Source organism: Xyrauchen texanus, chromosome 16 (assembly GCF_025860055.1).
Source record: "Xyrauchen texanus isolate HMW12.3.18 chromosome 16, RBS_HiC_50CHRs, whole genome shotgun sequence".
NCBI lineage: Eukaryota > Metazoa > Chordata > Actinopteri > Cypriniformes > Catostomidae > Xyrauchen > Xyrauchen texanus.
This window is the reverse complement of record NC_068291.1, coordinates 15,213,712-15,241,482: the sequence shown is the minus strand read 5'-3', so window position 1 is coordinate 15,241,482 and position 27,771 is coordinate 15,213,712. Positions and strand designations below refer to the sequence as shown.

The following is a 27,771-nucleotide window of genomic DNA, read 5'->3' as shown; positions in this document are numbered from 1 at the left end:
ATCATTTTATTTAGCTGTAGAAAGTACATCAAGGCATCTGGAATATACAAAAAGCTAAAAATCTTTTCAATCAATTGTTTCACATGGCAAAAAAATGTGCTTTACAGAAAGAAGCCACTGAAATAATTGCTGGAAGTGGAGCACAAAAAAATAAATAAAGTATTATTTAATTTTCCACACTATGTTATGAAATAAGAACAATAAAAGGTTACCATGGCAGTTCTTCTTTTCAATCACATTATTCATCTGTCAGAAAGAGATTACACAAAGGAGCATTAGCCAGCTTTGACATCAGTCTCAGATCAGTATTTTAGTTCCACTGGACATGTGTCAATGATGTAAGCTAGCATGATGACATCAGCGAAGGGTGAGATCTCCAAGCTGCTGTATGATGTCAGAATGGTATGGGTGAAAGGTCAATCCATCCACCTCCAGGCCCAGGTTTGCCGTCTTACCACTGCGAACTCCATATTTCACCAAAATGTGCAGCATCTCTTCCTCCTGTTCATAAAGAGAAACATAAAAGGTCAAAACTCAGTGTATGCTTGCACAAATGGTCATGTTGACTATATTTAGTCAAAAAGCTATCCATTAGCATTGCTGTTGATCTCAATGGCATGTCCGTTTCGCACTTTTAAGAGCCCTTCAAAAAAAAAAAAAAATCGACCACTGTAAAACATCTAAGTTTGCTGGGAGTTTGCTGCTTTCTGTCGTGAACTGCCTTCAATCTTTGGTAATTCATTCAGTGATAACGGCCTTTTATTTTAAGGCGGATGTGGGAGTACGAATTTTTTAAAGAGGGAAACAGGAAAAGTGTTATTAAGCTGTTAATCCATAGCAGCCACTATGGAGAACCATCATGATGCACACAGAAAATATTTAGGAGAACAGAAAGGAATGCGAATATAATTTTCATAGGCTGGTTACAGCCTTTGTGGCCGTGATAATTATACCATATCCTGGCAGAGTTTCTGAAGTGGTTTGAAGTTCACCACAAATATAAAAATGGCTAGTGTTGACGCTACCCTATTCTTTACAGACTTACAGCCTCTGTGCAGTTATTGCTACAGCTCTTGCTTTGGGTCTCTCATTTTCTGTCAAACACACAGCTCACATGCGGTCACCAACAGGTGCACTTTAAATAATCTGTGCTGTCAACAATCTGTGTGATGTTATTTTGTGAGACATGGCTTCAATAACAGTTTGTGGCTTCTGATGAAGATTTCAATAAAATTATGTTTTGCAGTATTGTGGGGCATTTTAAGTATCTTTTTTTATTGAGGGGTCTGTTACCTTGGCTATGGTAGGCAGACAGGCAGCCCACAGACTCTTTTGCTCAGATGTAGGTGGCGGTCCCAAACCCTTCTGGAGGTAACGTGAGTGTATGGGACAGAGGTTCAGAACATACAAAGCACAGGCGACAGCATAGCCACCCCAGTTGGACACTCCTATTAGAGAAGTGGAGAAGCATTTTGTATCAAAGCATTGACAAGATTATCCACAATTCAGTCCAGATACTTCAGTGGAAGAATATTTGAAGTTATGTTATTACTGTGATTTACATAAAAATTTGGATAACTTGAATATATAACTATATATAACATTATATATGGCCAATACTTGTGCAGAGTACCACACACACACACACACACACACACACACACATACACTGGCAGACAAAAGTTGGGAATAATGTACAGATTTACATTTACATTTATTCATTTGGCAGACGCTTTTATCCAAAGCGACTTACAAAAGGGGAGGAACATCAGCGAATCATCTTAGGGAGACAGTGGTACGAAAAGTGCCATATTACAAAGTTTCACTATCATCAGAATAGTATACAAAACAGATTTAAGTGCAACAAGAAATGTAAATAATTTTAATTTTTTTTTTTTTATTGACCGGTTAAGTGCTTTTGGAAAAGATGTGTTTTAGCCGTTGTTTGAAGATAGAGAGTGAGTTAGCTTCCCGGATTGAGTTGGGAAGGTGATTCCACCACCGTGGTACGATGAAATTGAATGTCCGGGAAAGTGTTTTGGTGCCTCTTTGTTTTGGTACGACAAGGCGACGTTCCTTAGCCGACCACAGGCTTCTGGTGGGAACGAAGCTCTGCATAAATGTTTTTAGGTATGCTGGAGCAGACCCAGTGACTGTTTTGTATGCCAGCATCAGGGCCTTGAATTTAATACGTGCATGAACCGGCAGCCAGTGGAGAGAGACAAAGAGTGGTGTAACATGTGCTCTCTTAGGTTCATTAAAGACCAGACGTGCTGCTGCATTCTGGATCATTTGGAGAGGTCTAATAGCACATGCAGGGAGGCCTGCAATGAGAGCGTTACGGTAGTCCAGTCTAGTTATGACAAGGGACTGAACGAGCAGTTGTGTGGCATGTACAGAGAGGAAGGGTCTTATCTTCCTGATATTGTAGAGTGTAAATCTACAAGATCTTGCAGTTTTTGAAATGTGGTCTGTGAAATTTAGCGCATCATCAATGGTTACCCCTAGATTTCTGACCGTTTTGGAAGGTGAAACTGTAGTTGGATTTTGCTCTTATGGAAATAAATTGGTACTTTTATTCACCAAAGTGGCATTCAACTGATCATAATGTATAGTCAGGACATTAATAACGTGAAAAATTACTACTACAATAGAAAAAAAATTCAGAACTTCTTAAACTACTTCAACGAGTTCTCATCAAAAAATCCTCCATGTGCAGCATTGACAACTTTGTAGGTTCTTGACATTCTAGCTGTCAGTTTGTCCAGATACTCAGGTGACATTTCACCCCACACTTCCTGTAGCACTTGACATAAGATTGGCTGATTAGACAATCGCATGGATGATTGTTGGTGCCAGACGGGCTGGTTTGAGTATTTCTGTAACTGCTGATCTCCTAAATATACATATACATACACACACACTGGCAGCCAAAAGTTGGGAATAATGTACATATTTTGCTGTTTCTTTTATTCACCAAAGTGGCATTCAACTGATCACAATGTATTCAGGACATTACTGATGTATAAAAGAGTACCATCCCTATTTTAAAAAAAGTCATTTTTGATAAAATCTAGGCAGGCCCCATTTCCAGCAGCCATCACTCCAACACCTTATCCTTGAGTAATCATGCTAAATTGCTAATCTGTTACTAGAAAATCACTTGCTATTATATCAAACACAGTTGAAAACTATTTGGTTTGTTAAATTAAGCTTAACATTGTCTTTGTTTTTGTTTTTGAGTTGCCACAGTATACAATAGACTGGCATGTCTTAAGGTCAAAAAGAAACAGTTCTCTCTAGAAACTCATCAGTCAATCATTGTTTTGAGGAATAAAGGCTATACAATGCTTGAAATTGCCAAAAAACTGAAGATTTCATACAAAGCTGAACACTACAGTCTTCAAAGACAAAGGACAACTGACTCTAACAAGGACAGAAAGAGATGTGGAAGACCAGATGTACAGCTAAACAAGAGGATAAGTACATCAGAGTCTCTAGTTTGAGAAATAGACGCCTCACATGTCCTCAGCTGACAGCTTCATTGAATTCTACCTGCTCAGCACCAGTTTCATGTACAACAGTAAAGAGAAGACTCAGGGGTGCAGCCGCATCAATGGCAAGAGCTACAGGAAGTGTGGGGTGAAATGTCACCCGAGTATCTGGACAAACTGACAGCTAGAATAACAAGGATCTGCAAAGTTGTCATTGCTGCACAAAAAGTTCTCTATATTGTACTGTATATCATAATTCATATTTAAAGGAATATTTGTTAATCGACAGCATGCCACAGCATGTATTATTTGATCCAAAATAGTGATATTTTGAACTATTTTTACAATTTAAAATAGAGCTGTCAATAGAGCTTTACTTGCATTTATCCCAGAATATTCCTTTAAATATAGTTGTCGATCTTAAATTTAGTTCACTACAAAGTGCTTTAACCCTCTGGGGTCTGAGGGTGTTTTGGGCCCTGGAGAAGTTTTGACATGCCTTGACATTTGTGCTTTTTTCAGTTGCTTAAAAACACAATAATGGCTAAAGTCTGATAACACTGTATTCAGCACAAACTGGGCTACAATAATATGTGAGCAATATGTATGTACAGGTTTGTATTTTTGAGAAAATAACGTTTATGCATGTTTTTTTTAAAAACTAAAATGTTTAAGTCATTGAAATAAGGCCATATAACACATACTAAACATTTATCCACAAGCATTTTGAGAACTGGATCTTGTAGCCTATAGAGTTTTTGCTACAAAATGATGCTAAACCATCCTGATCACTCATTCATACAAAACAATATAGTACTTTAACTTTTGTAAGACACTTTTAGTGTTAGAAAGTTCATATGCGAGGAGGCGTGAACTATCATGAATATTGATTGTAATTCACACCTGAGACTACAAAAGACCCTCCCCTGGGCCTATCAATGAGGAATGTGACCAAAAGAGAATGAATGTGAGGAGATTTAATGATCAAAATCAAGTTTTAAGTTAAAAAGTAATCTGACTACACATTTTCTTTACATAAAGACTTTACTTAATTATAGACCTACACTACCATATAATAGTTTTAGAAGAAGTCTCTTCTGCTCACCAAGAATGCATTTATTTGATCCAAAATACAGTAAAAACAGTGATATTTTGAACTATTTTTACAATTTAAAAGAACAGTTTTCTATTTGAATATATTGTAAAGTGCAATTTGTGATCAAAGCTGAATTTTCTTTCATTACTGCAGTCTTCAGCTATCATATAGCATACAATTTAAATACCTGCTTTAGCCGAAACAACATTTACATGTAACTAAAACTTGTTTATTAGGACATATTTCAAATTTCAATACTCTGAATCCTGGCTGGCAAGTCTGGAAACAGTCCCACTTGTAAAATATGTACATGTTTATATAAAATAGCATGTCAACTAATGAAAACTAAATGACTTACTCGTCTGAAATTGTATCCTCGGCTGGATCAAGTCTCTCTTCAAAATACAAACGTTCATCGAAGTCCCGCTCTTCTTCTGAGGAAAATGTTAACTATATCCAAACACGCAGTAAAATGAATGAATTGTTAATATCAAACCTCTGAACACTCTCGGGGGCGTGTACATTTGCACTGATCGTCTCAGCACATTAGTGCTGGTGGGTGTGATCACATTATCTATAATTAGACGAACTGGTAAAAACTGTACAGCGCTTTGTTTCATACAAATTACATTGCAGGAGAATATTTGTTTTAAATTGGAATAGTTTTATTTAAAAGTAGACATTTTAAGCTTTCTTTAGACATATGTTTCATGTTTGTGTGATAAGTATTCGCAGAGTTTCAGTTCATTTTTGTGAAGTGTTTCAGATATATGCTTGTGAAAATAGAGACTGCTGTAAGCTCAACCTTTTTATTTTCTATATTTTACAAAACCACAAGGTTTTGTTGAATATCTGAAATAAGTGTCAATCATGTCTTACACTTATCTGTATGCCCCAGTATTTTAAGTTGTTTCCGCTGTAATGACGAAAATATCCAGCAGGATGCGCCGGCACGTCCGTGGACCCCAGAGGGTTAAATAATAATTTTTTTTTTGAGTACATTAAAATAAGAGCTCAAAAAAAGTGTAATATTTGATACAAGATATTCTCAAACTTTAGTGTTATACTGTATTAACTGAAACTTATTATAAAAGTTCTCCGACTATGCATAATCTTGTAATACTCTATATTACATAATATGAATATTTATGAATATGTATATTCATAAATGTGCTTAAAGGTCGTACCTGTAGTAATGGCAAAATCAGCAGCCACGTCACATGCAATCAGGGTTCCATTAGGCATGTGTGCCTTAACTGCTGCTTTGACTTTGCCCATGCCAAGCTCATTACCACCATCTCCGATCCCTGCACACACACATACATGCACAATTAATCCTGTTCCAAAGAGGTGACAAATCTCATTAAACTGCCCCCTGGTGCCAACTGAACTTTTGATTAATTGGGAACAAAGTTGGTGAATCAAGCACTATGATCGTTAAAAGAGATTAGACGATTTGCTGTGTCAGAAAGGGTTCAGATCAAGTTAGAATCAAAGCTAAATCTAATTCCATTATATGACATACGGTACAAACACTAAAGCCAAATTAGATAGTGTAACATAAAAATAAAGTGTGTGATTTCCGCACCACTAATGTCCTGTCCCAAACTCACACCATTATTTAGGGCTGGTCTGGATGCTCAAACAAATAGAACACCACTGCATTTACACTTTTTGGGGTAACAAATGGCTCACTTATACTAGTTAACATTATGTCATCATTAACTCCATTTGTCATTCCAAACATGCATTGCTTTTTCTTCCATGGAAAAAAGGAGACGTTAGCCTCAGTCACCATTCCTTTTTATTGCATCTTTTTTCCATACAAAGAAAATAAAAAGTGACTGAGGCTGTAGTCCCTAACATTCTTCCCCTTATGTCCTTTTTGTTCCACAGAAGAAAGAAAGTCATAAGGGTTTGGAACAAAATGAGGGCGAGAATTTTCTAGTGAACTATAAGCTGGAGAAGCAATTTTATCACAAAAAAACCCTATAGTGAAATGCACTATTCTTTACCTGTGGTAGTGATTCCTGCAATACTGCTGGCAGTGGTGAAGAGATCATCTATTGGGTCGACTAAATGCTTGATGTTCACCCCCCTCATGTTGTAGTAGTTCCCATCTGCAGCCCTACCACTGCGCTCTATTGCAACCAAGTGGTCAAACCTATGTATTGCACATAATAATAATGTATTTTGAAATTAGATACAATGTTAACCACAAGACATGGACTATGTTCAGAATAGCATCCTACTAATACTGGTACTATATACACTCATTTAGCATACTATTTCTGCAGTATAAAGTACACTGTACAAAGTATATAGTAAGTACACTATATGCACATTTTCTGTATGTATAGAAAATGTGTATGCTCATTACATTGTTATAAACGTGCAGCATAGAACAAAACACACTGTAATGTGACGTATGATCTGGAAGTTATAACTTTGCAAAAAAAGCTGCAATTTTGTTTAAAATGTTAAATATTCACGAGCTAATAACTGGACACCACTCACTAAATTGAACATGCTACATCATTAACACATTAAGATGTGAGGGTTTTTAAAGAGTTCCTGTTTCAGTGGCATACCCCAAATGAAAGGCTTATTACTCAAGAAGTGTTTCGTATCATTGTAAATATTTTTTTTATAGATATAGATTATAATAAATTCTGAGATTCTCAGACTAAGAAACTGCAGAAAAATAATTAAAAAAGAGCCTAAAATTAACTGATTTGACATTATACACCTCTGGGTGTAATTAAGGTGGCTCTGCTCTTTTTTTGTTCCCAGTTATTTAAACTGTAACTGAGAAAACTTTTGTGTTAATACAACAAAGCAATCAAAAGTTACAGCATAACAAATATAATTTATCCTAGTGTCCAAAAATGTCTCCAAGTGTCCAAAAGCCTCTCCAAACAAATATATCCTAATAATTGTACATAAAAACGTATTACACTTGCGAACACAACAATTACTAAAGGTTTGCATAGCATGATATTAGTAATGGGACTTCACAGAATGAGTCTCATTCTGTGCCATTTGAGTCATCTAGTCGGTGTACTTGGCGCCATCTCCTGGTGGACATATGTATCAACTATCACATGTCTCTCTGCCCAAATATGGATGGCTTTTTGCGTCATTCTGAACCTAATCCAGTTGGTTTAACGTTCCATGATGCTACATCATTTCTGATGACGTCATCTGATCCAGGAAAGCCAACGTGTTTTCAGCCAAATTGCAAGATCCCAGATAGCCAGATGCTGTGTGACATTTTGCTTCATGTTAATTATCTATTAATCAATGCATTTTGATTAACTTATATGTGGGTTTGTTTGAAAGATAATCGCTTTCTCTAAAGTACTGGTATGATATGACATTTTATGTTCGTTTTATTTTTGTGAAGTTATAATCTACTAAACGTGCCATATGAGGAACAAATAGGCTGGTTGTATTCTACTGTTTGAGAGCTCATATTACATGTGGCTATTTTATGAGTTTGATATATTTACTGATTACAATAATATGGACAGTGCACAATTATTAATAAACTATCAAAATGGAATACTTCTGATTTGTCTCCAAATTTCAAAGCACTTGTTCAGTTTTGGTCATAATGCTTACATGCATTGTAAAATAGAGCTTCTAAGCTTTAAACAATACCTATTTTTTGTTGTTCAAGACTATAGTTATTAATATTTTGATAATTGTTTGCTCACAGGCCCTCTGAGCTTAAAGGTTTCAGGTCATGTGACATCTATGCATAAAACCATTTACGGTTACATTGTGTGTTATGTCACGCATACTATTAAAAAACTATAGCAGGCTGTGTACAGTATTTTACTGCACAGTTAGTAGTAGGCTGGTATTCCATTTTGAACATTGCCATGGCACAGAATCATTGTAAGGGTCTTTCTTTTGTGGTCCAAAAATTAATACACAAACTTAACCAATACAAGAGACTAATGGTATTGTCACCCATATTCTATCACATCTGATCTTATTAAAGACTAACAGAAGGCAAAAGCTGGAAAATGAGATTGTGATTAAGTGTGAAGCATCATTACACCTGGGCTTTGTGGGATCTCCATCACGGCACAGGAAGTGAAGTGCTGAGTCAGGACTGTTGCTCTGGAAACTTATTACTGGCACTGCAGTTTTTATCACACCTATTGGCGAACACACACACACACACACACACTTCATAACAGGAACACTGTGTAATAACCACACATGTCCAACCCTATATCAGTTATCCCAAACCTGCACAATTGCTGCCGTCAAGTACAGCTCTGAAGCCGATCTGGGCATATGATATTACGACATTTCACACATTCAAGTCGAAAAACAAAATACGGAATTACCCAAACTAAAGCAACTACACAATAAATTATGTAAAATCCCCATCCTTTTTCTGTTCTGGTGAGTCTGAATGGGAGCAAATCCATGCAGCTATATACCAACATCAAGTGGAAAGCCTTTCCAAAAGCATGGAAGATGTTATAATCCCTAAGGTTTTCAAAATTAAATGTTCAACAAGCACAGCTTTTGGCCATATAGTGTAATTGTAACCACGAAAGCACAATGTGGCACCTTTCTCCACAGCGTCCCGCATGATGTGCTGATTCATCTCCAAAGCCCGTTCATCTGTTACAATGACCACTTCTTTACGGAGAGCTTGGAGCATAGCGGCCATGGCGATGGCTCCGGGTGGGCCATCTGTCTCTTCGGGGGGGTCGTGCATGTAGTGTGTGGGAAACCCAGTGGTGAGGAGTACAGAGGAGGAGTGGGAGAGTGAGAGACAGGTCTTGAGCAACTCATCCTGCACAAAGAGTGCACGGATACCCCTCGCACCTGCACACAATCCAGAGAGGATTGCTATGTATCAGGCTCACAGAATACAGTATTATAAGACATGCATAGTAAGCAGAGGGGCCACCAAAAGCAAACTTTCGGACACTTACCCTTTTAATGTCATTTGATTAGATATCAAAACGAAGTGGCATTTGCAATCAAATTATGTTTGACCTTTTCTCAGAGCTATATGATGGGATATGACAGGTGTGGGTGAGAAACAGATCAATATTCAAGTGCTTTTTCCTTATTAATTCTCCTGCCTGCCCAGTAGGTGGCGATATGCAAGAAGAATGTGAATCAGCAAAAAGTATCAAGTGAAAATGGAGAATTTATAGTAAAAAAGGACTTAAATATTGATCTATTTTTCACCCACATCTATCATATCAATTGCGAAGATATGGATTTAACCACTGGAGTCATATGGATTACTTTTACGCTGCCTTTATGTGCTTTTTGAAGCTTCAAAATGTTGGATCCCATTTGCTTGCTTTGTATGGACCTACAGAGCTGAGATATTCTTCTAAAAATCTTAATTTGTGTTCTGCAGAACAATGAAAGTCATACACTTCTGGGAAAATAAATGCCACTTGGCTTGATATTTTGTTATCTTATGCAAACATATTTAACTTTTGGGGGGCCGCTGTACCTTGAATCTACATTAGATAGGAGTTCAGCAAAACTGTGCTGTTTCATACCTGGGTCTTTAACAGCGAGCTCCTCGATTGCTTGAATTTGTTTAACAGCTTTCTTGCTGGCCATGCTGTAATGCTGAGGATTCTGAGAGATGCAGAATGTCAATGGACATTGTTCTGGCTCAAGAGCATGAGGTGAATTAGTTTCTACCTCTCGATCAGTGAGGAACATGCAGCCAGGTGAGTGTGTGAATGCTAGAGGAGGCTCTGAGAAAACATCAGAAACCAAACGTTAACATTCAGAGTTCATTTCCTGCACACTGTGTAAAGTGTATGCCTCAAACGATGGTAGAAATTGAACCTTACCATGAAGCTCATCTCATATTTAAAAGGTAACATGCAAAGGTAACTATTTATTTTATGTTAAAATATTTAAAACACTCCTATCTCAGTTTAATGTGTGGAGGCATAATGTTGATTACCACAAAAAAATATTTCGACTCGTCCCTCCTTTTTTATAAAAAAGACAAAATCAAGGTTACATTGAGGCACTTACAATGCAAGTGAATGGGGTCAATTATTTTATTGTTTAATAGCAGAAATGTGAAGCTCATAATTTTTTTAAGCACTTACATTAATTCTTCTGTTAAAACTTGTGTATTATTTGAGCAGTAAAGTTGTTTATATTGACATTTTTACAGTAGCTTTAAGATTTTATGGTGTTACGTCGTCATGGCAACGAAGATGTAAGATTGGACATAACTTTACACAGACAAAGTTAGCAATTTTATCAAACTAAAATCATGTTAACATGAATACTGTATTGTTAACGTCTTGTGGCAATACTTTTGAAACAGTGTGAGTATTTTAACGTTTACGGATTGGCCCCCATTCACTTTCATTGTAAGTGCCTCACTGGACCCCAGATTTGTGCTTTTTTTTTTTTTTTTAAAGAAAGAGAGGTTGAAATAAATTTTTATTGTAATAAACATTATACCAAAAATGATGCCGATTGAGCTCAACTTGTATGAAACCCAGAATATTCCTTTAAAGCTGAAGTCATTTCTGCGACACTAGCGTCACCGAATGGAGATGTTTTTCAAAACAGCTTTCTGAATACGCCCATCGTCTGCTATTGTTTAAACAGTCAGATAGTCCCGGGTCTAAGAGGGTCACTCAAATACACAGGACACACAGGAATTGTTATAGTGCCACACAGACACAGTTTTTGTGAAAATGAATCTACAAATGGCTTATAGTTCTCTCTGCATATTAAGCCGGGATATAAGAAAGTATTTTTACACTGAAAAAGTTACATACTTCAGCTTTAAGAGTACAAGTACAACTGACATAATGTAATCACCTGTAAACGTTCACCTGTACAGTATTCTTATATATAGTATCTAGAGCTGAACCCAATTCTGAAAGCCTTACTGCAGCTCTGAACAGCCTCAACACCAGTGACGCCACAGGCCCAGAACACAGGCACATCACCAGCACACGCCTCCACTGGATCCCCGTACTCCGGTCGTGACAACTCATGGATGCCCAGCAGTTCTATAAGAAGGAATCAACGGAATGTTTAAAGAGGTACACAATGAAGGTATGTTTAGACATGTTTTGATCAAATGCACACAGCTAGTGTCTGGGGAGAAATAGCGAAACTATATTTGAACTTTCATGCAAAGTAGTAAATTCGGCTGTTTTCCACAATGGTATTTGATTTGAAATGTTATAAGCATACATTGAGTGGCCCCAAAAAGTGTATGGACACTTAAAGAGACATTTAAAAATGTGTGAATGTCATTGCATTAGATGACAAAATATCAACTCATGTTGTATGTATTTTAAAGAAAGATTGCGCTAGTTCACTCTTCAAGACATTTCACAAAAAGAAGTTGATTAGGTTTTAAATTGTATAGCAACAGATCCTGTTCAAAATTCAAATTAAAAGGGTGTAAAGTACTTTCTGGTTGGCAAATGTTGGTGGCAAATGCCCGTAGTTAAAGGCATATTTAGTGTTCAACACAAAGTTAAGCTCGATCTACAGCATTCACGGCATCATTTTGATTGCCACAAAAATACATTTCAACCTGTCCCTCCTTTTCTTTAAAAAAATAAAATAATTAAAAAAATAAATCTGGGTTACAGTAAAGCACTTAGAATGGAAGTGAATGGGGCCAATCCATAAATTAAAATTAAAATAAATTAAAATACTCAGTTTCAAAAGCATAACCACAAAACATAAACAATATATGTGTTGACATTATTTTAGTGTGATATTATTAACCTTTTCTGTGTAAAGTTATAGCCAATTTTGCCATGACCACCCTGTGATCCTGGTAAGCAATGATTTAGGGTGTGTTCACACTTGTAGTTCGTTTCTCTTGGTCCGGATCAAAAAAGAAAATTATACATCTAGTCCTGGTTTGCTTAGCGTTCACACTGGCATTTTTAACACTGAACCTAAACTTACAAAACCAAAGGCATCAGGAAAAAGTCACAACCTGATTGGACAGCTGTTATGACGTATATTTTTTGAAGGAAATTGCCGAACATCCAAAACAATGCAGGCTGCTGGGCGAACTGCGTTTGTTAGATTTATATATGTATATCTGGTGTATTTTTACAAGCTGATAACAAACGAAGAGCTAATAAATTGTGTACAGAGTCAAAACATCGCCAGGAATTCCTCCGTTGTACACACAAATGAAGATATGCTGCAAGGACGGCTGACAGGCGGTTCCGACACCTGTACCGAACTGTAATGGGCAACTTAGCTCCTATGATGAGAAGAACCAGGTATGCTTGAGGTCAGTATTAGGCACATTACTTCCTGTTTTTGGTCCATTTAGACGTCTTTGGTCCATGTTGCGTTCACACATCAATCAAACCGCACCAGAGTTCGTTTGGAAGCGGGCCGAGACCCATTATTCAGGCGGTCTCGGTCCGCTTGTTTGGTGCGCACCAAGGTTCGGGTGACAGCGTTCGCACTTGTTTAAATGAACCCCAGTAACAGAGCAATCGCACCAGAGTTCGTTTAATCGAACCAAACCTGCCAAGTGTGAACTCACCCTTAAACAACTTAACAGCTCAATCAATACACAAGTTTTCATAGAAGATATAAAGTATATGCTTCAATAAAATTATAAGCTTCACATTTCTGCCTCTGAATCCTCCAAAAATTGGCCACATTCACTTCCATTGTAAGTGCCTCACTGTTTAAGAAAAGGAGGGATGAGTCTAAATACTTTTATGTGGTAATCAACATTATGCCACAAATGCTGTCGATTGAGCTCAACTTGTATTGAACTCTGAATATTCCTTTAATGTGATGACAACACCTGTGGTTACTCTTCTAGAACACCTGTGTGACATCATACATCTACTAAAACTCACCTTGGGACCAGTTGGTTGGGGTCACTTTATTTCATAAGGAGAAACATTATTTCTTAGTAAAAGAAGCACGTACTAGGGTGTCCAATGTGGACAGGGCCTCCATGTGCCAGTGGGATCATGTGCGTGCATTGAGCTGCTCCGTCCAGCTTGTCGTGAGGTACAGGTCGCATGCTCACCACCATCTGACAGTGAAACTTGCCTTCTCTAATACACGGTACTGAAGTCTGCAAAGAACAGAAGGGCGTATAAGCAGTCTGACATAGAGGACTTCCATTTTTGGTACTTTTTACGATTTTAAAGTTTAATAAAATCGTACCTTGTCCTAAAATGCTTACCTTGTACATGCAGACATTTTTACCCTGTTCCACATTTCTCACAGGAACCCCAGCGGCCTTTAGGGCAGCTTCAAAGCCAAAACTACAGCCTAGGTAGAAAGTGACCATGTCCTGAAGTTGAGGGGTGTAAGAAGATAAACTAGGGATCTTCTTCACCAGCACACCATTCTCAAACACACAGTATTCTGGACAATCCTCTCTGAACGGAAAACAAGATAAAATATAGATAAAATTATATCTTGCATTAATAAAGCGTACATTTGAGATCATTAAGATCTTTTGCATTGTGACATCATTTTCAGCACACTTAAAGGGGTCATGAGTCATGACAATATCTTTATTATATTATCTAATTTTAATATCTTCCTTGATGTTCACTTATAATATCAGTCAAGTTTTTAGCACAAAAAACATTCATGTATTTGTAAAACATGATCATTTTCCACCCTCATTCTGAGCTTCTGTCATAAACGTGCTGCCTCTAAGACTTGACAGTAAACGCCCACAGTTATGATTGGCTGTCTGCTCTTGACTGATCTGTTCTCTCTACTTGTCATCTCACTGCTCACCGCTGCTGGGTGAGCTACAGAAGAGATTAACCCTCCTATTGCGTTCAGGTAATTTTTGACACAGGAGAGGTAGATCATTTTTAAATACCACAAAGTTTATAGTATGTGAACCAAACTTTGGGACTAAAGAGGGTGTAACCAGAACAAATGTTAATGCGTACATTATTCTAAATAGGACATGAGAGGAAATTGTCCACATTTTACTCTACAGCCATCTGATGCTGAACCAGCTTGCAGCATACTCACGCATCATTCGGCAGTTCATACACGTAGATGTAGCATAAAAACAGTGTAAAGAAGTATTAATGTTGTATACTTGAGCTGTACAGTTGTTTAGTTGAAAAAGAATACGTTGGTTTTGATCACAGAGTTATATTGAGCAGTTATGAGCAATAATACATGAATTAAAATGACTAGTTACTCTCACTTTAGGTGTTAATATAAATTGTATATTAAGTTATATTTGGATACAATTACACAGAAATGTTGATGGAAAAAAATATGTCTTCACAAGTATCACACTGGTTTTGATGTAGTTAATGTATATTTTGAAATGTCAAAGAATTTCAAAATTGTATTATTTCTAAACAACAACAAAAATGGCATATTCATTAATAACTTTTATATGTGTCAGTTAGTATGCCAAAAATATAAATATTTTTTGCATGCATGAACAGTTAAAAACCTATTAATGACTTCCAATGTAGTTTTAGATGAACCATTGGGTTATGAATTATTAATAAGATTGAATTCCAAGCTTCTAATTGATTTTCCAAGTCAAAATTGAGCCGCAAAATCAAATGGTGCATGCTGGTTCTGAACGCAATAGGAGGGATAAAGGTAAACTAGGCGATGATGTGTTGTTGTGGATGCCTACGACAGCGTGACATCGACATTTCTGAAACTTACAGTATATTTTATACTACAATGAGCTCTTAAGTGTCAAAAGATCAAGGACAATTTTATCACTCATGTCATGACCCCTTTAAGCACACCCCCTCCCCATTCTAACTACAGTAACATGTCTAGATGTGTAATCTTTACGATTATTATTAATATTGATTCTCATTACCGCAAGTCCTTAACACAGTAGTTTTTACTGTTTTATAATAAATTATTTTATACTTTTTTCAAAAATAAGTCAGCAAACATAAAGGCAATACCTAGCATACCTATGATGTATATTTTATTTAATTATCATAATAATTAAAGAATATCAAAATGCCCATCTTTTTCGCATTTCAGTAATGAGTATTAAAGTGTGTATATGTGCGGAAAAGTCATAATGGCTCTAAAATATGCTTGATTTGTTTTATATGTAAAACATAATTTCTTATTTGTTTCTTTGGATTATGGAGTGAAACAGGTCCAGGGCATTTTCTTGACAGGTTTCATGAGAATCACCCAAAGCTGAATTATGATTACCACAGGGAAATCTGTGATAAAGTAAATGAAATTGTTTGGAAATTTTTTTTGAAAACTGTTTAATTATTCATTCACAGGACTGTGAAAAAGAATAATCATTCACACCACTCCGTGACTATACAAAATCTGTACATGAATAGCCTCCGTACAAGTAAGTAGATGGTTGAGAAATGAAAAAGAATGAGTTTTATTTCAGTTACACTTTGACCAAGTCAGTGTGAACACTATAATACTGTTTAATGATACCTGATGTCAGATCCTGTGGCGAGGGGAGGGCAGCCCCACTCTCCACACTTGCTCCTGTACAGCAGAGGGAGGGGGCTGCGGTTAGCTTGACAAAAAGCCTCAAAGTCATCGGCAAGATCCTTGTGCAAGATCACAACATTAGCCTGTTGATATCCTGTCAATACAGAAGATATATTATATCTTTTCTGTGACATCCTGCCAGTTTCTATATGTTTGCACACTTTGTACATAAAGCAAAAATGTCTCTTAATTTATTTTTATTTTTTTAAGTTTATGGATGCTGCTAATTTGGAACAATTATATAGAAGTGCTCTAGTACGGTGGCCGAGAGAGCTCAACGTGCTGCAACCTAAAGAAGACGTATGCAAATAGAAGACACATGCAAATAGAAAAAAAACGCATGCAAATAGAAAAAAACACCAGCAAATTAAGAAAACATCTTCATCAGTTTCACAGCACACGTGTACTCCAAATACTCACAACACAACCAAATACAGAAACGCACTGCAAGTAATACAGACCATGCGTTTTTTTTCTATTTGCATGTGTCTTTAGGTTGCAGCACGTTGAGCTCTGTCAGCCACCGTACTCTAGTCTGAAAGTGAACACTCATAAGTGAAGGTTCACAGTATCATAAAACATAAAGCAAATCAAAGTAGTGCAATTGATTATAAAAACTTAAATGCGATGCAGTGTGCACTAAATGCAGTATGGCACAAACGTTTGCTCAGATTACAAGTTATCCATCACTTTTCATTTCTGTATAAACGTGTTTATCCTGTACACTTAGTCAATGCATTTATTTGCCAAGTGTATAATTAGAATAATGAAGTGACCGTTTAAAAATTCAATTCCTAAGTACAACAGCCCAGATGGTTGTGCCAGGCTGAAATGTGCATTGACAACAGCATAACACACACATAAATACAAGAATTAAATAATTACTAAACATGACATGCCATCTGAACATAATGAGTGACTGAACCCTTCATACCTGCAGCAATACCAGAAGTGTTGTTAATAGCTGGCCTCTGCTGACGAATAAGGCTCCGCAGAGCACTCGGGGACAAACTCTCTAACTGCATCATACTTATTACTGTGCTGTATGTCAGCCAGACACTATAAAGTCCAGCTGGTTAATCTTTTTAAGCTGTTGTAAACAACCTGTTGTATACGTTAATATATGACAGTTTAGTAACCTCATGTATTCAGATACAAGACAAAGGCAGGCCTAACAGCTAGGGATGCACCGAAATTTCGGCCGCCGAAAATGGCACTTTCGGTTTTCGGCCGAAAGAGAAAAAAGGCCGAAAATATGAGCCGAAAATATATACCTCCTCGCCCCGCCCCTCAGTGCTCAGATTTCAATCTGGATCGATCTAGCCCTTATCACAGCGCTACCCAACAAAGGCCGATCATGTCAGCGGTGTGGAAATTCTTCAAAGTTTCTGATAAGGACATCAAATTTGCGATCTGCAGTGTTTATTCAGCAGAACTTTCAAGATATATATATATACAGAGTACAGCAAGAGATTCTACAGGAAAGCGCCCCGATCCACAGCAGTGCCACAACTAGCGCAGCTACAACACAACTTGAGACGTATTTATCTGAACTACGCCAGAAGTAGACGGTGGGCCGAGGGGAGATTTCGTGTTTTCAGACGATCTGTGGGGATGGATAACCCAGTTTTTTATATATAACCACTACACTTCTCAACAAAGCAAATAAAAATGGTTGCCACTCACATACTTTGCACATTACTATAATATCGGTAACTTTCTCCAGGTTATTTTCCCGGCGAATAGAGCAGGCGGCTACGTGTGGGGTCCGACATGCATGACGTATTTGTTGCCTTCATCCAATAGCGTGCGTGGGAAAGTGTCGGTGTTGGTGACGCGTTTGTCAACACACTGGCGCGCTGATATGAAGTTGCTGTCAGTGCACATCTTTTCGAGAAGTGATTTTAGCCCAGGAAAGATTGAACTTTTTAACTCATTTTGCCCACTTATGCTACATATTCAGTTTGACACAACATGTGAATGTAGAGGTAACGTTATGCATCTTTTGTCATACGATGTCCTGTCATTTCGTTGTAATCTTTAATAAATATACCGTTCTGATTTCACACATTTGATCCATGGTATTGCTTGGAAACACAACATCATAAAAACCATAGACATCTACAGCAGGTTACAACGTTAAAACAGCCTAAATATAAAGTTATGAAACTTCACTTTGCCCTCAGCCAAAACGATTTGCCAAGGAACAAATTATAGATTAATGAGACCAAAGATCGCCCGTTAGATATACACAAGACGAATTATATCTCATGTTTAACCACTAGACATCAGAGCCAGCGGCAAACGTCAGAAGCACTAGCCGAGGTAAGGCTGTTCCAGGTGGGGTACATGAGCGCTGAGCGCCTGGATCTCTCACTCCGAAAACGTCAGATCAAAATTTTAAATAGGCTCTATCTTTATGAATAAACCATATATTTGATCCTTAGACAACTACATTGTCGACTGAAAAACTATTAAAACTACATTTCGTGACACAATAACAGTAGTATTTTGAAATTTCGAATTATTTACTAATTATATAATGGCCAAATACAACCAGAAACAAATGTTCAGTCTTGCTTGTGAAAGGTAATTCCTCGAGACCTGTTTTCAATTGTGTGGCGATTTGTACAGCCCCAAGCAGCACACGAAGCACATTTTTCTCAATTCCCGGTATGAAAGTTATGGGAAAGTTGCCCTCCGCAATGTGGCGGCACCTTTGATGTACGCTCCAGCGGGCAATTGGGCGTCTATGTATTTATTATGTCTATGATAAAAACGAGCCAGACAATACTCTTTTTCCCGCACATTTTTACTGTGGAAGAAATGGCAAAAACATGAAGTGCTGCATGCATCTATGTGAGGGAAATGGACCCACCATTCCCTTCACAGACATAAGTTGGGAAAAATTAATTAAATCGGTGTTTCTGTGGAAAGACCTTGAATGCAGAGAAAGTCTTATAGCAGAAGAGGCAGTACAGGCATACAAGTTACAAAGCCAGGAACCTACAAACCAGTTAGTCAAACCAGCTAACATTGGCTACCACAGGGAGTGCTACAGCCATTTCACAAATATCACGAAGATAGAACGAGCACAAAGGAGAAGAGAGAAGGCAGTATTAGTTGAAGAAACTGCAAATGAAGGTTGGTATTATATTGTATAGATAAGTGGTGCAGTTTAAGACATTCGGTACAGTGTAGACAGTAGTATACATTTAAGAAAGTAGTATGTTTTACAGTAATATAAATTACATAAATGTGCATAATAGATCATAATAGAAATGGATATGCAGTATGAACAAACACATACAGTTATGTGCAGTGTAGTAGCAGTAACAGTATAAATAATATAGTTATATACAGTGTATTAACAGTAATATAATAAAAACATCCTGCAAAAATTTACCCTTCCAGTTATGGCATTATTAACATCAACAAGGCCAGACACCTGACCACTGTGAAACTGGTTTATTAACCATGTTAAGGGAACAGGTGAAACCAATATATGGAGCATGAGTTTTCCCCTGCTGAAAGTTACAAACCATTTTTCTTTAATCAGTGATGTGGGGAAGGGTGCAGAACCTCAATCTATTGTTTTGCACTTTTTTTAGTGGTAGAGGCAGAGGATGGTGAGGCAACTCCAGTAAAAACACGGGCTCTGAGGTCTAAAAAAGTGACAATCCCCTTGACTACGGTCGCATAAACAAAGACCGCTTTCCTTTGCTTGCGCGGATTGCGCACAGGTATTTATCTGCCCAAGCACCAGCACAAAGAGTGAGAGACTGTTCAGTGCAGCATCTCATGTTCTTGATGAGCTTTCTGACAGGAGAGACTGTCAGAACGTTTAGCAACTTTTGTTTTTGAAGAGAAACCTGTCACTTGTACTTAAATAGAAAGCGGTCCAATTTGATGTGTATAGCAATTACATTACACTTGTTCTTCACTTGAGGATCTGTCGTTTACAGATGAGGTTGGATTTAGTTCAATTACTGCCGTTTTGCACAATCATTTTCACTTAAAGTGTACATACGTTTACATAAACAGAATAGAGCACTGATCTATATATATATAATTATATATTATAGTTATATATAGATTAGTGGAATAGAGGCCCTCTGCCATTCTGTGTTCTGCCTTTTGTTTTAATTAAAATTACTGTTGCATATTAAACATTTTGAAAGATGTTAGCTAATTTCATTACTTGACTGTTGTTTTTCATATACCGGTAATAGTTTTCTAAAACTTTACATTATTTGGATAATTGTTAATAAAATCTGTAAAATTAGATTTTTACAGAACTGAAAGAAGAATAATATTTAATATAGTTTTAATATATTTTTTGTCCAATTTTGGTGTTACTTTCAATAAAAGTGTGATTTATTTTATTGGTTTATAGTTTTTCAATTCAAATTCATTTAATTCATGAAATTAATGAAAAAGTATAAAATTAATACAATTATACACAACATTTTTTTTTTTTTTTAAATAGGTAAAAATTTCGGTTTCGGTTTTCGGCCAAGTGCATCCTGGATTTTCGGTTTCGGCCCAGAATTTTCCTTTCGGTGCATCCCTACTAATAGCCGTTCTGTTTGACTTCTCACGACTTGCCAAACATAAGCCAGTGTGGTGTGAAAGTGCTCTTAGAGTGAATTAGGAGTTGGTAAATTTACGATAGTCTGCTCAAAGCCTGCTGTTGTTGTTATTTAACTCCTAACGCTTCCACCTAGATGTTACAGAGTGGAGTCAGGTCACCTTAGTGACATCCACCAAGGAGAGAATGCAGTGAAATTGCATAACAGTGAAACATTACATAACAGTAACTTGTAAGCCACAGGTCGAAGCCTCTCACCTGTGTGTTCGTGTTAGCATTACAGCAACTGTAACTCAACAAGCTATCAGAGCCACTGTGTTGCGAGCATTTGTACTGCCCAGTAAAATGAGTAGCCAATCACCCCACGTGGCCGGAGCTGAAGCGCCTCAGAGTCAGGCGACCCAGCGCTGCAAGGAACTAGTTTATTATGTCAACAACCCGTTCGGAAAGCCAAAGCACACAATCCTGGACCTTGTGGGCCAAATGTTCTTCCTCCATCATCACCACAGAACCCAACTGCAAACCGCAGCGCACCAAACCCTGCTCGACCAGCTGCAGAACAGCTACCAAGCGGTGCAGAGGGAAAATATCAGCCTGCACCAAGCAATTAGGTGCACCCAGCTAAGAGCAGCAGAAACGCACAGCACAACATCTGACATCGAAGGGCCCCCTCTTTAGCACAACACATGCTAGGAGCCGAGCTGCCCCTAGTGGTACAGTCTCTGACTTCGTCCTCCTAGACACCTTTCAAGGTCCTCCAGCGGCCCGCTGGTTGGACGCAGGTGTCCCTCATTACAGTTGCCCCCACAGTCAGGTTTCAGACACACCACCTTGCATTTCAAACCAACTGATTCCACAGCACGGGGGGGGGAATTACTTCCGAATGCAGAGTGGTGTAAGCGGCTCGAAGATCCCATTAGCCAGGGAGCTGTGACTGGATTCCAACCCCACCATGAAGGGGAGGAAGTTGTCCTCATCGCCATAGCGATCTGAGTGACTATGGTGCTTCGGATGACTGCGACGACACACGGTCATACCGACACAAGGCATGTGCATTCGACAACACATAGAATGCTTTGACCCGAGTAATCGAGATTCAAACATTGACGATTATCTCTGAGAAGTTGAGCTCTGTCTGGTTGACTTGCCTTATACTTCACTGCGTGAAAAACTCGGAAGACCACGGAAAGTTGTGTTCATGCAAATGCTACCGACTGGTACCTGAGACCGCTACTCTGCTATGTGTAAAGCCCTACACGAAGAGTATTCGCTGTATATCGACGAAGCCTCCGCTACCATAGCTGCTTTCGAACAGAAGAGGCATGAGCCACCATGCAGATATTACAGATGCTTGAGAACCACATACTTTCAAGGCCGTAATACACCTGGTCTGGAGGAGGAACGAGCTTTCAAGTCTCTTAACTTCAACCTCCAAGACAGCGTGCGATATAACGTCACGATGCATTGCAAAATGGGGAACCCCAACACGCAGGAAATCAAAAGGTATGCGCAACTGGCATGGCAGACACGCATGGCAGAAGCCTCAGAATATGCAGACCTAGTGCTTGAAGGTAACAAATTGCCTCGCGTTAAGGTGAACGTTAAGACAGGACCCCAGAGGCGCCGATCACACCACCAGCAGGGTGGGCAACAGAACCAGGGGGGTGGTGATTAGACACACCACCAGGGTCAAGCCAGGCCAAAACGGCAAAATGTTGCTAGACGTTAAAGCGAGCAGGCAATCGCTTGCACGTTAACACATCAACCACCGATGACCTTATGTCATTCGACCCCCATGATACAGCCACTAAACAACGGCTACCAAACCAAATGGTGTTCTTAATGGTTCCCCAAGGACCATGCACAGTGACGACATTGTCCTCCATCTCAACAGCGACAAACATGATGCAGAAATTTTGATCATGAACGCATTCACCATTGATGAAACCCTTCAACAGCAGCTTCAGGCCGAAGGGACAAAATTAGTGAAGTTTAGTCTCAAACCGACTGGCTTGACCACTATATTTCCCAGTCACATAGACAGCCATTCACCGCGTCTCTGAGTGATAAACTAACAGTTTCCTTGTCTCCCACGATCGCGAAACCGGCTTCAGTGCCGCCACTTTATTCTCTCTCTCTGTCGTACTAACCGCATGCACGCACGAGCGAGCGACCCCCTCACAAACATTTGGCTAGTAGATAACTTTGTGATAAAGCTCAGCTTTGTCCCCAAGTTATTGTACAAGCGGAGACACGAGGGCAGACGCCATTAACCGGCTTCTCATTAACCGCCCACATTCGCGGCCATACTCTCTGGCCGGAAATCTCACGTGACGTACTCTCGTCCGCCATTTTGTGTGCGTCACTCCTCTCTCTCTCTCTCTCTCTCTCTCACACACACACACACACACACACACACACACACACACACACACACACACACACACACACACACACACCTCTCATGTGTTATAGGCTTATTTGGTTACCATATCTAATCACGTCACTGTTTAATTTATAGTTGTAAGTCGGAAGTTTATTGACTGCATTGTATTAATTATTAATTGATATTACTGCATAAATAAACTTTGTTATATTTCAAAGAGAAATGTTTTGGTTTGTTTTGCATACACATGTGTCAAGGGCTGGCAGGGGATGCCAGTGCACAAATTCAAACTTCCTTTTGAATTTTGATGATCTACGGACACTAATATTGAGACTGTTATACTGTCTGATTATTAGCCCGATTCCAGGATGGTGCCCTGTCGACATTAATCCTAATTAATATTCTATTGATTTTGATAACTGACAATTATCTTTGATAATAATTAATATTCTATTGAATTTGATGATTGTTGATTTAAAGGATTAAAACTAACATTGATTCTAATCAGTGTTCTATTGATTTTAATAATTGATAATTATCTATGATAATTATTAATTATTGCTAATAACCAAACCCGCTCCTAAACTGTGAGCCATACACACATTTGAAATCATACCTGGCTTCATGTTTGCTTGTGTGCTGCATTTCAGTCCTGTTGGTAATCTGACAGCATGGGCGAGAAACCTTCTCATCCCTGCACATTTAAACAGCGCTGCAGAAAACACAGTAAACACAAGTGTTACTTGACTGTGATATATGACAGAAAGCAGACCTGCAATTATAGAAATGGTGAGCGTTTTTTAAGATGAAAGATTCAGTCGCTTTATTGTCATTGTACAGATATGATAGAAATACTGTGGTATTATGTCATTTTTGACCAAAATAAATGTTTAAAATGTAATAAAAATGGTTTCCTTTATCTGAGCAATACAAGACTTTGTGACTTTTCCTCCATTTGCCATCTGAATAATAAAAAAAGTGCTTCATTCGAGAAAAAGCGACACTTTTGGTTTTCGAGGTCAAAATTGACTGACCATTGAAAATGAATGGGAAAGACCCAAAATAAAGTAATTTTTTTTCTTCTTTCAAATACAATCAATAAATCAGCCACAATGCAGAAAAAAAGTCAGAAATTATAGGGTGAGACTCTAAAACATCCTCAGTGCAAAACATACACACCCACTCACACAAACATGACTGGTGAGACAATAATACAGAACCTTTATTTACATTTGTCAAATAGGCCCTAAAACCAAATAGGCCCTCACCCACAATGCTTAACATACACAATTCAGAAATGAAGGGTTGAGACGATAACACACTCATAATGCAGAATGAACACACACACACACACACACACACACACACAGAATCAGGGCATCAATCAATGGGGCTCTAAAGCCATCACTAAGTCACTGTTGGCATTCCAAGTCATCTGGTGTTTTTCAGCTGATGACATCAATCTGACACACTCACACACATTCGCAAAATAATGTTTTATTATAGAAAGTCTGAAATTGCAAAATGTTTACTCTGATTCTTCTGTTTTATATTCTAATTGAATTTTCCGAATTTTGCAGATCATTTCCATTTTATTGACATTATTATGCATTTACTTTGAGTTATTACATTTTATGTTTGAAATAAATTATTGGAAGGAAAATATTATTCTGTGTCTTCTCTTTGTAACACCATGGTCATGACAAGCATAATGAGACACTGCAAAAACTGACAATTCAAATCAATTTTAAAATTCTTAACTTTGACAAATAATAGTTTGATAATGTCTAAATATATATCCAAATGCATATCTTGTGATAAAATAAAATGAGGTTACAGCAAGTCATCAGACTACACATTAGGTCAAGTAGGTATAGCTGCAGACCGGAGACCTCCAAATGGAGGTCGAATTTCCAAAAGGGGGCAGCGTTACTCCAAAGGGGGTCAGGATGACTACATAAGGGGTTTGTGCCAACTTCAAAAGGGGGAGTCACTTCCACTAATGGTTAAGGAAAGGTTTAGGTATATCTTTAATGGTGATTTGGAGCACACGCCCCTTTTTGGAGCAATTCCTGCTGCTGTATCCTTCTCCATAAGGAGGCCACAGCCATCTACTGGCTGTTAATGGCATGACATGTTTTTCAAGTCATGTTATCTATATTTTGGCAGCAATCATGTTTCAATCATCTTCATGTTTTAACCTATAAAAGTGTAGGTTCTGAATTTGTAATTAGTTTTTCTCCCAAAATTAATGGTAAAATGTAGAGATTTACATGTAAATAAGAAAAAAAAAATAGCATAAAATACCTAAATAAATACAGAATTATATTGTTATTACTTCAGGTAATAAAAGAATGTATCATCATGATCATTAAAAAAGAAAGAAAAATGGAAAAAAAAAAAAAAAAAGTGCCATTTTTGAATACAGGAGGGTTAAGATGAAGTCAGGCAGATCAAGGAGTGTTGTAACATGATCAGTTTAATGATTAAGAAATTAGCCACAGTTGTGTAATCATTATTGTACATACATGACGACCATGAGGTAACAGTAAAAAAAATTATAAAATACATATAATTTACAAAAAGTAACAAATATTTACATGACAATTTTAGACTATAATTTCACTTCTAGCTTATAATTTGATTTAATATGTTAAGAATTGTTGAATGAAAGAACTGGTATCATCTGAATCAGCATGCTTATTTGATTTGATGTATAACATCAACACAAGCTTTATATCTACAGTTTTTTTACGGATCAATCCCCACAGCACCACCATTGTGTCCTTGAGCAAGGCACTTAACTCCAGGTTGCTCCGGGAGGATTGCACTGGAAGTCTCTTTGGATAAAAGCGTCTGCCAAATGCATAAATGTAAATGTGTGTGTAATATATATTAGTACTGTGCAAACGTTTTACGCACTTGATGAAAAAATTTGCATAGTAAGGATATCTTCAAAAATAATGACATAAAAAGTTAATTATCACTTAATGTCATACAAAGTCCAGAAAACATAAAAAAGCTAAATCAATACCCGGTCTGATCACCTTTGCCTTTAAAAGAGCACCAATTCTCCTAGGACAGTTCTTCTATCTATCCCCATAACATGTTTGAGATTTTATGTCAACTAAGACCTATTTTCAACCTGATAAACATTTACAAGAGACTCGAATCTTGATTACGTCATTTGCGTTTACTTGCTTTTATTTTTTTTTATTTGCGTTGACTTGTGATTGATGTGAATACTACATGATAACGTAACGAACAGCGTGTGTCTGTTATCTTCAGCGACAAGCACCGTTTTGGAGTAAATACTTGAACAACAGCAGTGGAGCATATAGTAGGACCAGTGAATGAAAAAAGAAAAACATGACTATGAGCGGCACTGGCACTTCCGTTACTGCTCACTGCTAAAGAAACACAAATCACAAGGCTTGCAGTCTCCCATAAAGCATACCGTAAAGATCATTTCCACGTTAGTTTCGGATTTAACAGTGCATCAACAACGACATCAGAATTTCACTGACCCATCTGCGTCGATCAAATGTTGAGACGGCAGTATGTCAACGGCTATTCCATATCACATTAAGTTTTAGGACGCTGAAAGAGAGCCAAACACAAAGTGTCCTTTCTTCTAACGGCGATTGTCTACCACCAGTTGGAGCATTATCGCCACCTACCGACGGTGATTCGCAAATGCCTTCTACTCTTAACACAGACCAGACTCTGTTTTTAAAAAATAAACTATCAGCCTCTTAATTTCCCTCAATTCCCATATGTGCTGGCACCCATGTAAGGCAGCCCCTAATCCCAGAGCTAACTATCCTTGATTGCATTTGTATCATTTCATATTACTGTTGGAGGAGTCATTTTTAATAGACCGAATGAAGGACAGATACAGAATCAGAGCAATTTACCACATTTCCTGGTCTGATTTCCTCTACCCACATCACTGCATCATCTCTACTGTAAACACTGCCAAATTATCTGTTGTGCACTTATACACTCCAACCTGTCTGCTAGGATACACAAATGCAAAGCCTGTGCGCCCAGATTCAGGATCTTTGATCAATTAGTAGGCTATATACACCGATCAGCCACAGCATAAAAACCACCTGCCTAATATTGTGTAGGTCCCCCTCGGGCCGCCAAAACAGCGCCAACTTGCATTCTGAGATGCCATTCTTCTCACCACAATTGTACAGAGCAGTTATCTGAGTTACCGTAGACTTTGTCAGTTCAAACCAGTCTGGCCATTCTCTGTTGTCCTCTCTCATCAACAAGGCGTTTCCATCAGGCAGAACTACCGCTCACTGGATGTTTTTTGTTTTTGGCACCATTTGAGTAAACCCTAGAGACTGTTTATGTGGAAACCCCAGGAGATCATCAGTTACAGAAATACTCAAACCAGCCCGTCTGGCTCCAACAATCATCCATGTGATTATCTAATCAGCCAATTGTGTGGCAGCAGTGCAGTGCATAAAATCATGCAGATATGGTCAGGAGCTTCAGCTAATGTTCACATCAACCAACAGAATGGGGACAAAATGTGATCTCTGTGATTTCAACTGTGGCATGATTGTTGGTGCCAGAAGGTCTGCTTTGGGTATTTCTATTTTACAAGTCAAGAATGCATTCCAAGGATTCTTCATCTAGCCTTTTCAACATTACAAAATTACCC

The 27,771-nt window shown here is 38.0% G+C and overlaps 1 protein-coding gene across 3 annotated transcripts; it reads right to left on the bottom strand.

The window, feature by feature from the left end:
- On the bottom strand, window positions 1–26,736 carry dglucy (D-glutamate cyclase). Of its 3 annotated transcripts, none has more exons than XM_052146027.1 (13): window positions 26,618–26,736; window positions 23,707–23,802; window positions 16,054–16,207; window positions 13,814–14,012; window positions 13,552–13,702; window positions 11,514–11,636; window positions 10,143–10,346; window positions 9,184–9,444; window positions 8,660–8,759; window positions 6,606–6,754; window positions 5,778–5,897; window positions 1,294–1,448; window positions 1–501 (listed from the first exon to the last, which is right to left on the bottom strand). In XM_052146027.1, exons 1-13 carry the CDS (start codon window positions 26,619–26,621, stop codon window positions 358–360), a joined length of 1,860 nt encoding a protein of 619 aa, XP_052001987.1. In that variant the 5' UTR covers window positions 26,622–26,736; the 3' UTR covers window positions 1–357. The 3 variants fall into 3 exon arrangements, with proteins under 3 accessions (XP_052001987.1, XP_052001989.1, XP_052001988.1); XM_052146029.1 differs by having other exon boundaries at window positions 26,548–26,687; XM_052146028.1 differs by lacking the exons at window positions 23,707–23,802; window positions 26,618–26,736 and adding an exon at window positions 17,048–17,198.
- Window positions 26,737–27,771: the final 1,035 nt, after the last annotated feature.